At 48.4% G+C, this 14493-nt stretch overlaps 7 protein-coding genes across 7 annotated transcripts; 4 read left to right on the forward strand and 3 right to left on the reverse strand. All coding sequences in view use genetic code 12, as the record gives it.

The window, feature by feature from the left end:
- Window positions 1–374: 374 nt before the first annotated feature.
- On the reverse strand, window positions 375–839 carry MED19 (Med19p; the record flags this gene model as incomplete). Its single annotated transcript, XM_034158790.1, has 1 exon — window positions 375–839. One exon carries the CDS (start codon window positions 837–839, stop codon window positions 375–377), a length of 465 nt encoding a protein of 154 aa, XP_034009445.1.
- Window positions 840–1184: 345 nt separating this feature from the next.
- On the forward strand, window positions 1185–1589 carry DIURU_005772 (GFA family protein; the record flags this gene model as incomplete). The annotated part of the gene is made up of 1 exon (XM_034158791.1): window positions 1185–1589. One exon carries the CDS (start codon window positions 1185–1187, stop codon window positions 1587–1589), a length of 405 nt encoding a protein of 134 aa, XP_034009446.1.
- A 1268-nt stretch (window positions 1590–2857) lies between these two features.
- On the reverse strand, window positions 2858–4795 carry GUT2 (glycerol-3-phosphate dehydrogenase; the record flags this gene model as incomplete). Its single annotated transcript, XM_034158792.1, has 1 exon — window positions 2858–4795. The coding sequence occupies one exon, from the start codon at window positions 4793–4795 to the stop codon at window positions 2858–2860; it is 1938 nt and encodes a 645-aa protein (XP_034009447.1).
- A 1641-nt stretch (window positions 4796–6436) lies between these two features.
- Window positions 6437–7497, forward strand: DIURU_005774 (mitochondrial 37S ribosomal protein mS45; the record flags this gene model as incomplete). Its single annotated transcript, XM_034158793.1, has 2 exons — window positions 6437–6934; window positions 7063–7497. The coding sequence occupies 2 exons, from the start codon at window positions 6437–6439 to the stop codon at window positions 7495–7497; spliced, it is 933 nt and encodes a 310-aa protein (XP_034009448.1).
- A 1350-nt stretch (window positions 7498–8847) lies between these two features.
- Window positions 8848–11403, forward strand: DIURU_005775 (DEAD/DEAH box helicase; the record flags this gene model as incomplete). The annotated part of the gene is made up of 1 exon (XM_034158794.1): window positions 8848–11403. The coding sequence occupies one exon, from the start codon at window positions 8848–8850 to the stop codon at window positions 11401–11403; it is 2556 nt and encodes an 851-aa protein (XP_034009449.1).
- Window positions 11404–11818: 415 nt separating this feature from the next.
- On the reverse strand, window positions 11819–12337 carry DIURU_005776 (uncharacterized protein; the record flags this gene model as incomplete). The annotated part of the gene is made up of 1 exon (XM_034158795.1): window positions 11819–12337. The coding sequence occupies one exon, from the start codon at window positions 12335–12337 to the stop codon at window positions 11819–11821; it is 519 nt and encodes a 172-aa protein (XP_034009450.1).
- Window positions 12338–13052: 715 nt separating this feature from the next.
- On the forward strand, window positions 13053–13634 carry DIURU_005777 (uncharacterized protein; the record flags this gene model as incomplete). The annotated part of the gene is made up of 1 exon (XM_034158796.1): window positions 13053–13634. One exon carries the CDS (start codon window positions 13053–13055, stop codon window positions 13632–13634), a length of 582 nt encoding a protein of 193 aa, XP_034009451.1.
- Window positions 13635–14493: the final 859 nt, after the last annotated feature.

Below are 14493 nucleotides of genomic sequence, written 5' to 3' on the forward strand. Positions count from 1 at the left end.
GGCACCAGTAGAGGCTAACTAGTCTGTATTAGCTACCACCCAAAAGAACCATATTCAATTCGTTTTCATCAGCAAAGAGCCACTAACCTCATATTACAAGTACTAACCCCAAAAAATTATAGTAGACGTGACGCCCAAACATTAGACGAAAATACAAAGGATACAATCATGAGTAGGATCATCACGCTGTCCATTATTGTTTTTATCAATACAGAATAGTACACAGAGAGCCACTAACCTTATATCTCAAGTACTACACCGGTACACCAAACGAACCCTCTAAAGCTTTCAAAGTTTAGTAGTGGATATCATGACTAGACTCATCATACCATCATTTTTGTAAATTAATATTTCCATGGTTACCATACACATAATCACCCATAATGAGGCCGCTTAGGATCCGGTAAACCACCCTTCTTCTTCCGTTTCCCCTTACGTTCCTCTTCTCCCTCATCACGCATCAACGTTTGGTTATCACTTATCGCCAAATCAACATGATTGAACCCGGAAATCCCCGTCGGGGGACTCTTGTCGAAGTGCAAGGCCTGCTTGAGCAATTCGGGGTCCAAGGCGCGGATCGTATTGGGATTAGTGGCCACCAGCGGGTTGAGAATCTCAGGATTCACCGGTTTGGCTTGGGAGACTTGGTGTTTGCCCGGTAAGTCGACAATATGGTTTTTGTACAGTTTTCTCAACTTGACCCCCTTGGAGCCGTCGGGGTTGGTTCGGGCGAGCGACCGGGCCACTGCTTCTAACCCGTACACGGCGAGCAAGTTGTCGCGGGCGGACGGCTGCGGGAGCGTGTACCGCTCGTGGGACACGAGGTAGTACTCAGGCATGCCCACTGACGACTAAAGGGGAACAATAGTTGAATTTCGCACTAGAAAATTGCGGGAAAAAGGTACGGCTGGGACTCGAACAGACTCCGACCAAACCGTCACCAGTACATGATTCTCCCCCACCCCCTTCCCCAATTCCAGCCTAAAAACAACCGTAACCAGCTCTTACATCATTCTAGAGGTCGAAAATTCCCTTCTATATTTAGCTATTGGCTCAATTCTCCCTATATGGCAATAGGGGGCCGCCCCACGCTTGCTCCCCTCTCGGCAGTGCCGGAACAACCGAGAGTATAAGAAGCCCCCGTCGCCCCTGAGCCATCTCCACCACTTAGTGATTTCATTACAATGCTCCAAGGAACGTGTCTTTGCGGGATGGTGCTGTTTGCCGCCCAGAACCCGCCCCAGAACCCCACTGTGTGCTTCTGCTCCAACTGCCGGCGCTCTTCCGGCCACTTGGGCCAGCTCGTTGCTCCGTTTGACACTGAATTTGTCGCCTGGCACGATACCGGCAATCAAATCAAGCGGTACGTGATGACTAACACCAAGCTGGGCAAGCCTAACGTCAAGCTCTTTTGCGGTAACTGCGGTTCTACTTTAGCGCTGATCCCTGGTTGCTGGGACGGTAAGAAGACGGAGTTGAGACTCACGCTTGTCGACGAGTTTAAGAAGGACTACTTCCCCGTGAGTAAGTACATGGAAGAGTCTGAAGCTGACTTTTTGAATGGTAACCCACCCGTTAACTTTGTCTAGATTTAAGGTTATAGAGTGGAGTTTTGGTGTTGGTGAGAGGGGGACGACGTGTGGAAGTATACGCTCAAAGTGTGATCCCTCGTAGAGCCCACGAGCCCACCAGTGCCGTCAATGGGTGCCTATTGCCAAGAAAACCGTCAAGTTGCTCTCGCTTTCTCGGTTGGTTAATCTCCGTAAACGTGTACTCTCGGAGTCCGGATCATTTCCCCGCCCAGCAGCAAGGCGTCGCCTACTGTAGACTCGTAGACAATTTAGGCATTGTAGGCAGTAGGCGGTAGGTTAGTATTCGACTACTTCATTCGATGAGCAATAGTCGAGTGCTCTCTGAATTACAGCTTCTATGTGTTGTAACTCACAAGAGACACCGTTCGCTCGAAATCAGTGGCATACTCTTCGAGACTGTCAATTTTCATTGATTCAAGGTTGAAGTGATGATTGTTCTCGAGGCATCTGTCACACCGCTTGTATCCGTACCATAAAAGAACTTTTTTTTTTGAACTATCTCTCTAGTTAATTAAAGGCCACCGAGTCCTCGAGACAAGAAATTCTCGGGGCAAGAAATCAGCAACTCGGCGACGTCGGTACAGTAATTACACGTTCGAAGGGTAATTACACGTCGGTTGCATAACCGAAGTGTTCTCGATGCATATCGGCAAACTGAGTAGAGCACGACCGTATGGCGAAAAAAGAAAAGAACCAAGTGGGTTGAGACGAAGGTGCTAGCTCTGATCGAGGTTGTTACTTCCCCTTGGTTAATTTGGCTCGATCGGAAAGTATAGCGTTTGATGTCACAAGTCTTCTGACTTTCAAATGTTGATATAGATTCAAAGAAGAGAGAAGCAAGCGACAGAATTAGCATTACAACTCGAAAAAGATAACTTTAAACCATTACCGAAGCCACGAAATACGAACCTGACATCCAGTCGATTCGACTAAGGATTACCGTTCAAACCTCGAAAATGCCTGCGGAAGAAGTACCTACCATATGCAGCGAAGGTGAAACAAAACGTCATTCTACACCGCCAGTGATGTCACCGAAAGCCATATGTAAATGTACATATCTACGGCTTAATTCGAGTCACTCTCAATAGCTGTGGGGACATGAGAAGTACTTTCTTCCAGCTTGCATCACTGATTAAATAGGATTTCTATTTCTATATACTGCGCCAGGCTCTCAAAAGAGCCTCGCTCATATTCTATCATTAACATATAACTTCATCTAACGTAGTCTAGGACTGTAGTAACACGATTAGCTAGTCTAGCTTCGCTTATTGCACCACAAAGTGCTCGACGTCGAACTTTTCCGGCGAGATACCCATCTTGCCGATGTAGTCCTCGGCTTCCTGCTTCAATCTCGCCGCGGTGGCGTGGTCCCAGCCGTATTCGTTCTTCATCAATTCGACAACACCGGGGACAGCCGCCAACGCTTCTCTCGCGTTTAAGAACGCCAATCTCGTTCTTCTGGCGAGGAAGTCGACGGGGGTTCTAGTATATTCATATTCCATCAGGTACAACAATTCCGCCACGGTGAAAGGCTCGTCGAACGAGGCGTAACTCAAAGTGTTCTCCTCGTGAGCTTCGCGGTGAGAGGGACGGAACATCGAGGTGGCAGCTAAAGTGACGGGCAACTTGTTGTAGTCGGATTCCGAGTATTTCTCCAAAATAAGCGACGAGCGCAGCCCGTAGTTGTGGGACAAGTGCTTGGCCAACTTAAGGGGGATGTGGTACTCGTGGATCAAGCGGGCAGAGTAGTTTTTGTGGTAATCCTCGCCGCCCAAAAGCACGATTTTGTTGGTCTGGCACGGCTTCAAGTCGGTGCGGGTGGGGAAGGCGGTCTTGATGACGGTGTCGACGGTCTCTTGGGCCATTTCGCGGTAGGTGGTCCACTTACCCCCGGAAATCGTGATCAAATTCGAGGGCAGCACCGTGATCAAGTGCGATCTCACCAACGCCTGGGTGCCGCTGTCGCCGTGCTTGGGCGCCTTCAGCGGGTCTCTCACAAGGGGACGGATCCCCGACCACGCCAGCAACACGTCGTCTCTGTCGACGGGGAACACGACGTACTTTTGCAATTCCTTTAAGATGTCCTGGATTTCGACTTCCGAGGGTACGGGGTTTTCCGGGACCGACTTCAAGGGAGTATCGGTAGTACCGGCCAACACCTTACCTTGCCACGGCAAAAAGAACATCACTCTGCCGTCGGAAGTCAGCGGGTCCAAGAGACCAATGTCCCGAGGGCAGTAGTATTCCGGCAACACCACGTGCACACCGGAACTCGGCACCACCATCTTGGGAGCCTGGGGAGTTTTGGGGGGCAAACCTTGAGGGTCGGCGTCCATTTCCAAGATCCGGTCGGCCAAGGGGCCGGTGGCGTTGACCACCGACTTGGCTCTGACCACGTGTTCCTCGCCGGTTTCTCTATCGACGGCCCTAACGCCGATGATTTTTCCATCTTGTTTCAACAATTGTTTCACATCAAAGTAATTCAAAACAGTGGCCCCCTTATCGATCGCGGTAATCGCCAACGTCGCGTTCATTCTCAGATCATTAAACGACCCGTCGTGGTAGACACACGCCGCCTTCAAGTTGGCGCAGTCCATCATCGGCGCGATCGCTGACGTCATCTCCTTCGAGAATACCGTCAGATTACGAATGTTCTGAGTGCCAGCAAACCAGTCGTACATCTTGCACCCAATGAAGAAATAGGGCACTTGCCACCACTTGTACACGGGGATCATGATCGGGAGCACCGAGACCAAGTGGGGCGCCGTGCGCAACATATTGCCTCTTTCGTTCAAGGCCTCGATTACCAAATCAAGCTGGTCCTTCAGCAACTGGAAAATCGCTTTTTCGAGATAGCGGACCCCGCCGTGAGCCATTTTCGTCAGTTTCAGCGACGTACCGGAAGCGAAATCGGTTTTTTCAAGCAATACCGTGTTGAGGCCCCGGGTCTGGGCGTCGAGGGCGGTACCGGTGCCGGTAGCGCCCCCGCCAATAACTAACACGTCGAACTGCTGATTAAGCCGCGAGACCAACTCGGCGCGCAGCGGCGGCGGCGGCGCCAGCTTCACCAACGGCTTGCGCCCGACGACGCGGGTCAGCGGGTTCGGGGCGCGCCCGTAGTCAAGGTAGAGCACGGTGGCGCCGCCGGCGGCGGCGATACCCGCGGCGACCTTGACCGCTTTCAGTTTAAGAAAACGTGACATTAAGGTGTATGGTGTAAGGTGCGCTCAAAGCGCCCGAGGGCGCGCCGGCGGGTGGGTTTATATAATCGTTGACCCCTGGCGCGGGCGACATTGACACAGCACCCACGCGTGCGCCGAGTGTGTGCGCGCGCGCGCCAAAGGCAAGCTTAACACAGCTGCTTACCCTGAACTACGGGGCTCCCAACTGGACATACAAAAAAAAAAAAAAAAATTAGAAAAGAAATCCTTTCCACCGAGCCGAAAAGCCACCAAACATGAAGTTATGGTGGCAGTAGATATTGTTTATGATTATGAACACCTAGTCACCCCGACTTCGCCACATTACGAAACACTGCCCCTGTAACATATCTATAACTTAATACGAAACCGATTCTGTTACTCCGGTGTCGGGCGGCAAGTTTTTCGCGGCAACTTTTTTTTTTCCTTCGTTAACAGAACCTCGGTTCGGCGTTGCGGATGTGTCAAACCACGTAAGCCCATCGGGTTTACTACTGGCCAATGATGGCAGACCGTTGGCGCGGCATGACACCCATGTGATCGCCCTCCCAAACGGATACCCGGAGCCTCATAGCAAGCCTCGTTGTGGGGGTAGTTGGTGGTGTGATACTACGGGTGGATGGAGATAACGTTTGAAGCTTGAGTAAGGTGATGAGCCCCAAAACTCTAGGATGACCCACGAGTGAGGAGAAACGGAGCGGGGACACACATCTCACAAAGGACAGTCACCAAGTTTTTCGCTTACGTAAGGACGTGCTCGAAACCCCCTAATCGTATTGGTTTGGTAGTGGTGGATCGTAGTGTCCCGGGGAAGTGAGGTACCCCTCCGGGCGCGAGGTGGGGTCAACTGCGGGTAACCGAGCCGATAGAGGGTTCACCTGACAACCATATCTAGGTTTGAAAAATGTGAAACACCAATATTGACCCGTACCTTTTTGACGAGTTTCAAAGTATTTTTTGTGTTTCAGTTCTACTTAGTTGTCATTTTCGTAGTAGTGTCATCGTGATGTCGGTGTTAGTATCGGATCTGATGATTCAAACAGGGAAAAAAGCGGTGCAATGTGGTGCGGGTCCCGTTTGGCACAGCTCACAGACGTTAGTCACAGCGTCTCTACATTCATGCACCAGCCACAACGGTATATAGGCACGCGACGGTCACTACCTCTAAGCGCTGGTACAAGCCTCGAGTCCTTAACTAAACACTACAGGCTAAGCAAGGTACACAAGAGCACATTTATTGGTCTGCCTTTTCTTTCTCTCGCATAGACGAAGCAGTAACAATGCCGCTCAGATAGATACCATATCGTTAGGGTTGATTGCAATATTATTAGGCTATGGTGTGATGGCGGCCCGCCTTAGCGGTAGGGACGATCCGAGGTGTCCGTGTGCGACCGCCTAATGCCGAGAGACAGCGCTTTTCTTCGGGGCATTTCCTCCGCGATGAGCGAAATATCTTTCCAAAGTCGACCACCCGCGCTACCTTAAGATTTTTCAGAATCTGTCTAGCCCTATTTAAGTGGTCGATGCAGTCTTCGCGGTTTTCGCATTTTTCACCGAAAACTTTTTTCTCTCCTGCATATGACCACGCACCACTAATGTTCACCACTCGATTATAAAAAAAACTTCATCGCGCCCTCTAACCAAATGGTCCCAGCGAAACAGGCACCCTTTTCGGCATGGGGGATCACCATTGTCCGGGGTAAGCGGACACTCGCGTACCCGCGCTACCCCGCTCAACACACTGTGGAAAAATCCCACCCAAAGAAGGACCACTCGTCGACTTTTGCCCGGGCGCTTAAAGCGTGGTTGGGCCCCAAAAACATCCGGGGAGAGTACTACCGCAACCGCTACTACTACCCGCCGCAAAACCATAAGCTGAATTATGTCGTTGTCGACGGCCAGACCGTGGTTGACCTGACATACAAGCCGAAAGTGTTGGACAATAACCTCCACCCGTTCCCGCTTAATCCTCAGTGCCGCACCGCTTTGATGATCTCTAATGAATTGAAACAAGAGATCGTCAAGGAAGTTAAGGAGAATGGCTTACATTACCAGGAAGTCGCTCACAAATACGGTATTTTCATGCTGAGAGTGGAGGCCATTTGCAAATTGCACGACATCGAACACCAGTGGAAACAAGAGGTAAGTTTATTTCCTTTACATGATGAGACAGAGAAAAAATATTCGATTAGTCTTTAAGACCTACCCGTGGTTAGAAATCGCTCGTTTCTGAAAATTGTCCAAAAACAAACATATACTAACAGTTATAGAACCAGGTGCTGAAGGACTTACAGGTGTTTGCCGACACCATGTACAAGATGTTCCCGTTGTACCAGCCTCCCGTCAACGCCGATAACTTGACGGAAATTCCTACGCCGCAAAAGACGTTAGCCCAAAGATTTTTGACCATTGCCGAGCTGGAACCGTTTGGACCCGTCGACGCCGCTCGTCTTTTGGATTTACCCGTTGCCCAAGAGACTTTACACAAGTTGACTGACTTGGACCCTGAAGAACAAGCCGCGGCATCGTCTCACCACCAAAATACGGTGGTGGTCGGTACCGAAAAGCAAGGTGACCGCACTCAATTTAAGTTCACCAAGGGCAAATCGGGCGACATCGGCTTCAGATACGGGGCGCTGAGACGCGATAAGAAGAAGGACCGCGCCGTCGGCTTCGACGCCGCCGGGAAAATGGTCTACTTGTAGACCTCTGTATATAGTTATGATAACGACCACGACACTCGACAAAACGTCGATTGAAATCCGAGACAAATAGTAGGACAAACAAGCTATCATCACCGTTAGGGAGTATCGTCATGGCAGGCTGTTTTCATTATGGCTATAGAGATACTCACTAATCACCACTGATTGACCAGTAGCAGCGTTAGACAATGATTATAGCCAAAAAATATTGATCAGGTGGTTCAAGTTTTACGCTGGAGACTCGATTACGGGAATCTTTTCGTTAGAGGTGGCTGTGGTTGGTGTCTTTGCACTAAGTTTATAGGCGGAACAACTTTTGAATCATCAAATCGTAGTTTACTCGACTTAAATATATTATGGGTAGATCAACATTAGCAAAATAACAGGCCTATTGCTCAATTTTTTTGTTCTTGTTCACTAGATTACTGTCATGGCCATGAGCTCGAATAAATTGTATGACACCAGCTTTTAATCTCCATACAAACGTTACTCGCCCCAACATTTAGAACACTTTGATACTGACAAAACTTTATGGACTTCGAAGTTCCATAAAGATCTACTATCCCACACAAACTTGACAAAAGTATATATGCAGTACGAGACCGCCAACTTGCAGGTGCGATCGGTACCGGGACAACGCCTCCCTCGAGACTCCATCGTTCTCCATTCAACCAGCAAGTAGGCATCAAAGATCAAATATCTCTACAGATATGAGTTTCATAATTGCAAAGTAAGTTTCAGTGTCCATTAACTATTTAAGCCAAAATTAAACAATCACGCACAAGTCGAAGAAACGGAAGTCCTTTTCCAAAGAGTAGTTGTCCTTGGGGGTTTGCGAGTTCGATTGGGTTTGTTGAGCAGCCATTGTTTGAGTGGTGGGTGTAGCAGGCCAGGGAATGTGAGTATATATGCTGATTTCGTGGGATTACCTCCTACTACTAGTTTGAGCCATGACAATGAGAATCGAGTGGTACTGGCTTCTATTTCTGGTAGTGACAATCGTCTACAAATATTATCAACCATTCCAAATTTGAAATTCACCAACAAACATGCTGCAAATCACTTACTGGTGGCTAAACCGTATTGTTAGTTGTTTCTTTTTGTGTAGTTGGTCTTATCACGTGACCTCCCCATGGCGCCCCCTCACTACGCGGTAATCCATCGTCCCTCCCATCATTCCAAACACACACGCGTTCTTCCCTTGTCCCGTCTTCCCCAGCTTTCACGCTATCTATAGTCTTGTACGAGTATCGTGGCCGTGATATTCTACAGTTTTAGAAACTCCCCCCGATCCGCCCGTATCTCGTTTTGTACCGGTGAATGCCCGCGATCGGAAGGCGTGTTATCCTGGCAATGACCCTTTCCGCTCGCGTTTCCCGCCCCGCCATCGAAACCGACCCCCGTGTCATTGCCGTGATCGAGTCCTGCAACTGGGACGACCTGTTTCTGAGCCTGGAGCTGCTGTTTGAGTTTTCCGACGACGACGAGACCCTCATGCGCCACTTGGCCAAACGCCCGTGTATCCGATCACAACTGGCACCCCCGATGAACCCGAAATTCAAACCGCCGGTGAAACTGCCAGAGAAAGTGACGAAACTATCGCAACCGTTACACAAGTCGCCGCCAAAGCTAAAATTGACCCAACTTGCACCAATGACAAATAAACCGTTTAAACCACCGAGAATCACTCTGCTGCCAACAAAACCATCTCAAATAAACCACCACAAGTTGCTGCCAACAAAACAACCTCAATCAGACACCAAACCGTCCCACACGGACTACCAGAAGTTGCTTTCTCAGCTTGATGATGAGTTTACTTCGTCGCCTCCTTCATCACCAACACGACCGACCACCACTCTGCTACGATCACCAAAGAATGTAACGCCAAACAACCAAGCACAACAAACACCAACACTATCACAAACTGTACCGAGAATGTCACCACAAGCAAAGCTATCACAGGCGTTGAATTCATCTCCACCGGTTCCCAAATCATCCCCACAGGCCTTGAAAGCATCCCCACAGGCCTTGAAAGCATCCCCACAGATTTTAAGAGCATCACAGGCGCCACACTTATCCCCTCCTCGACCACTACCCACTACCATCACAGCAAAACCGACACTGCCGCTTCGCCAAGTACTCGGAGCGGTATTCTCGCCATCACCACCTTCAACCAAACCCTCCGATATCTACACTAGCATGTTTGGTCAGCAAATCACCCGCCTGCGACAGCAACAAAAGAGAACAACTATTGATCTTTCGTCCTCCCCTCCAAGCAGAGCCTATTCGACAAAGGCTAACGCTCATATCTTTCTTTCCACTCAAAAGGCTCCTGTCCCTACTACCGCTACTACTGAACATGGAGAACTTGTCGCTCCTCTTACTAAAGTGAAACGGCCCATGATCCTTTCACCGGAACAGGAATACATTCTTCATAAAGTGCTTAGCGGTAAGTCCCTTTTTTATACGGGGCTGGCAGGTACGGGTAAGCTGGTATTGCTTCGTGAGATCATTAAAGTGCTTCGACTGCTGCGTCCCGGGGTAGCCGTCACCGCCCTGACGGGGCTCGCTGCGTGTAACATTGGTGGTATGACTCTCCACTCGTTTGCCGGTGTCGGTCTCGCTAAGGAACTGGTCCAATCATTATACAAAAAGCTCCATCGCAACCGTAAGGCGAAAAACCGGTGGATGACCACGCAAGTGTTAGTGATTGATGAAGTGTCGATGGTCGACGGAGAGTTCTTTAATAAGCTTGATGCCCTCGCCAAGAAAGTACGCAAACTGCTGGAACCGTTTGGCGGTATTCAATTAGTGCTCTGTGGTGATTTCTTCCAATTACCCCCCATCACCAGACGCGAGGACGATGGCGAATACCCTGAGACGAAATTTGCGTTCGAAAGTGAGGCCTGGCTCGGGGCAATCACCCACACGTATACCCTTACCGAAGTGTTCCGTCAACAATCAGATCAACAATTTGTCGATATATTGAATGAGCTTAGATTGGGCCAAGTGCTGCCGGAAACTGAAGCTGAGCTTAAACGACTTTCTCGTCCTTTAAAGTCGGTGGGAGGCATTGAACCGGCTGATTTACACCCGAGAAGAGCCGAGGTTGACCGTTCAAACAACTCTCGACTCGCTCTGATTAAAGGCGAGACCCAGGTGTATAATTGTGTTGATGCTGGTTCCCTCACCGGAGAGCAAAGAGCGAAAGTGCTTGGTAACATGCTTGCGCTGCCGAGACTCGTATTGAAACGTGGGGCTCAGGTTATGTGTATTAAGAACATTGATGACACTTTAGTCAATGGTACGTTGGGCACCGTCATCGACTTTGTTGACCGGGAAACCTATATGAAACTGCTGGGCATCGCTGAAGACGATGAAGACGATAGCGACTTTGTCCAGCCTTTAATCTATTCCGATGAGCCGCTGCAGCCGTGTGCTGAGCGTGACCCGACATTAGTGTCTGAACAATATGCCGCTCACGGTACTGAGCTCGCCCTGGCTAAACTGGACCAAGTACTTCCATTAGTTCAATTTAGAACTAATGACGGTAATTTCCGTTACCATTTGATGGAACCTGAAAAGTGGCTGGTGGAAGATGAAACTGGTCACGTACTTGCGCTGAGACTGCAAATCCCCTTGATCCTTGCGTGGTCGCTTCTGATCCATAAATCACAAGGACAAACGCTCCCTTTGGTGAAAGTCAATTTAGCCCTGTGCTTCGAAATGGGCCAAGCGTACGTGGCGTTATCGCGTGCGGTATCTCGTGAAGGGCTCCAAGTTATCGGATTCAGTCGTGACCGTGTCAGATGCCACCCGAAAGTGCTTGAGTTCTACCTGAATTTGGACCGGGCCAATGCTCCTAGGAAGCGCACTTCAAGACAAGCAACCCTCCCCTTCGACTCGTAAAAGGAGAGAGAGAGTCGTGGACGTTTATAAACATAATTGCATAGAGATAATCTTGAGACGTGGAGCAGATTAAATCAGAATCAACGTATTTTGACGCCAACTACATGATGTTCTCTTCAAGTTGATACCTTAAATTATATTGCTTTGTTTGTAGTGGCTATCGTTCGAGAGACTACTCAATTTCGTAATCCTCCTTCCATAAACCTCATTCATGAAATAAAACAACGATTGTTCTTCAAGACGGAAAACAACTAGTGTTCTTGACTTCGGTCTATGACTTAAAGTCCGCAGCATCTCCGCGTACCAACAAAACTACCATCACTGTGATACTCATGTCAACCTTAACGGTTAGCATCATTGCCCACCATGAATCAGGTAGTAACCACAAATCCTTTGAAATGTTTAAATCGAGTAGTCATGGCACAACTTTGGGTATCTTCTTACCTTCGACGCGACAGAAGATCGTCCTTTTACCCGGTCCCTGTTTCTTCTCATCAAACTCTTTTTCATCAGTGTGACAGCTACCCGCCTTAGGCCCCTTCAGGTTATTCTTGCCCAGTTTGGCGTCAATAGTAAATACGTGGAGGTCCCATTTGCCGTCGTCGACGCGGTAAGCATCGAGCTGAATGTCTCGGTTTTGTGGTAGTCCGAATGTGAACGCTGCCTCGCTGTTATAGGTCAATCTCGCCTCGGGTTCCTCCTTCGCTTTCGCCGCTAGCTTATCCCAATCGTCGCCGTTATCGAAGGCATAATGAAACCGGTCCCAGGGCTTAGTGTTGTCCACCGCTAACACGAAGATGGCTGGATTATAAATAGCGAAATTCTCCTCAGCATGAACGTAGGAAGCAAGCCACAATGCTGTTAATATTGTATATAATTTGAGCGAGGTCATGGTGGCTTTAACTGGCGGAAGCGGGGAGCGAGGGCTCATCATCTTAAACCGCCGAGAAACACAGAGAGCGCGACCCCGCAAAAGGAATGTGGACCGTATTCAATACGACCTCTTATCGTGAAATACCGGGTGTTGTAGTTATTGAGGAGAGCCTAGTATCAGAATAATTTACGTTGTCAAGTCAAATTAACACGTACAAAACAGACTACAAAAGTTCTTTTTTTTTTTAACTTTTTAATGGAGGTTAAACGCCTTTTTAATGGAGGTTAAACGCCGCGTCGAATCTTCCAAGCGAACGGCTAACATTGTTTATCCTCGTGGGTGGTTCGCGTTTGCACGCGTAGCCGAAAATACTGGCCGCAGGAATACGACAGGCACGCCCAGAGACAGAACTTTCTCACTCCCTGCTGTAATTACTAGGTGTAGACACCCCACGTGATCCACGTCAGTGATATGTCACGCGCAGAAAAAAAGGTATGCTGCAGTACTGCACACAATCACCAATTCTTGCCTTAACAACCCGATGAGATATCGATCCTTAGTTGCGGTATCGACCCTCGTTGATTTCGTTTATTTACTCTATACTGTTTGATTTGTCTTGCCCTTGAAGTCCTAATATTCCCCACATCCACGTTGCCGATTCTTACGAGGCTCATTATGATAGCGAAATCTACCAATCCAAGAGATTAAGAATCGCTTGAACTCGCAACAAGCTACCATTAATGCTCTTAAAACTGATGTCAACGAAACATCGCAAATGATTTCGAGACATCTCGCTGAAGTGAAGGGAATGATGCAATCTCTCTACGAGACATACCTCGGGTATAATCCCAATGATCCAAACTCTCAGCTCATGCGTGTTATGTCTGACAATCTCCTTGACAGAAACTCAACTAGCGCTGGTCAAACGATAAATTTTGTTGAGGTTATGATTCATTATATTAACAACCTTGCTACCACCGATGCGCAGCGGGATGAGTGGTGGGAGAAAACCACCATGTTGTTGCCAATTGAGATCAACAAAGGCTATGAGCGGGGTGTCACCACGGAACAAGATCAGAAAAACCTTAAAACGTACTTGCAGTATCTTCTTGAACGTCAACGGTCACTTCGCCATATCAAGTTCATCATCTCCCGCAACCGGTTAACCGATCCGGTGTACGTGCACCATACCAAAAACGCCGTTGACCACATATTTGAATTTGCTACCGCCAGCCCCTGGGACATAACGGTGAGGAAGTTGCAGAATATGTTTCCTCCAGGTTATACTATTAACGGCGAACCTGTCGTTGCCAGAATCCATCTCATCACGGCTAACTACCGCGAAACGATCAGTTAAGCGAGCTCGTTGGTGTGAGGGAACAATTCTCTCAAATCATTGATGATGCCGTCAATGAAGAGAAAGCTGCTACAGAACGGCAGAACCGCACCCACAACCATCATTTTGATCAGGGAGACCCGAGTGAACTTCCACTCCGAGGTTTGGAAACCCTCAGATTACACCCTCAAGCCAGGCCACGCAGCAACTCGTTAGTGTTGCAGGTGTCGGTCTCACGGGGTATGCACAAGCACTGCTCATGGATATGCAACTGCACTTACCACCAACGATGGAAGAAGTAACATTCTACGGCTTGTAGCTCGATGATGATTCCGTTTCTAATCTCGATAGCTGAATAGTAGTACTTTGCAATGGCGATGAACTTTTCGAGTTGAATAGCCCTGATCTCTTATGTCCCGGAAACCACTTGCGAGAAAGATACAGAGTCTCACATTGGTGCAGGCCAATTCCCACCTGATGGCGGTGCACAAGTACATAGTTCAGATACCGATTCTGAGTTGAGATAGCGTTAGCGTTTATGATAAATGAAATATGAAGTGTCGAGGCTTTCGAGTTGACTGTGAAGCTTTGCCAGCCGGTTACATCCTGCATATACCAACACGCGCCACTCGTCTAAGATGTTGTTATCAATTTTTTTGTTCCTGCATACTGCGCCGCTCGTGAAGAAAATTATTTCAAATTTTTTTTTCAAGTTTTTTTTTTCAATTTTGTTTTCTTTCGGAAACAACTTCTAGTTGCTATTATACATATATTTGAGTTGTGCAGATCATAAATTTTGATTCAAAACTCACTTGATTTGATGAGAATCGGCATTGCCAGAATCCTCAGAATAACCTGAGAGGTTATCGAATTGGTTCTC

This window comes from Diutina rugosa (assembly GCF_008704595.1).
Source record: "Diutina rugosa strain CBS 613 chromosome Unknown scaffold64_size61128, whole genome shotgun sequence".
NCBI lineage: Eukaryota > Fungi > Ascomycota > Pichiomycetes > Serinales > Debaryomycetaceae > Diutina > Diutina rugosa.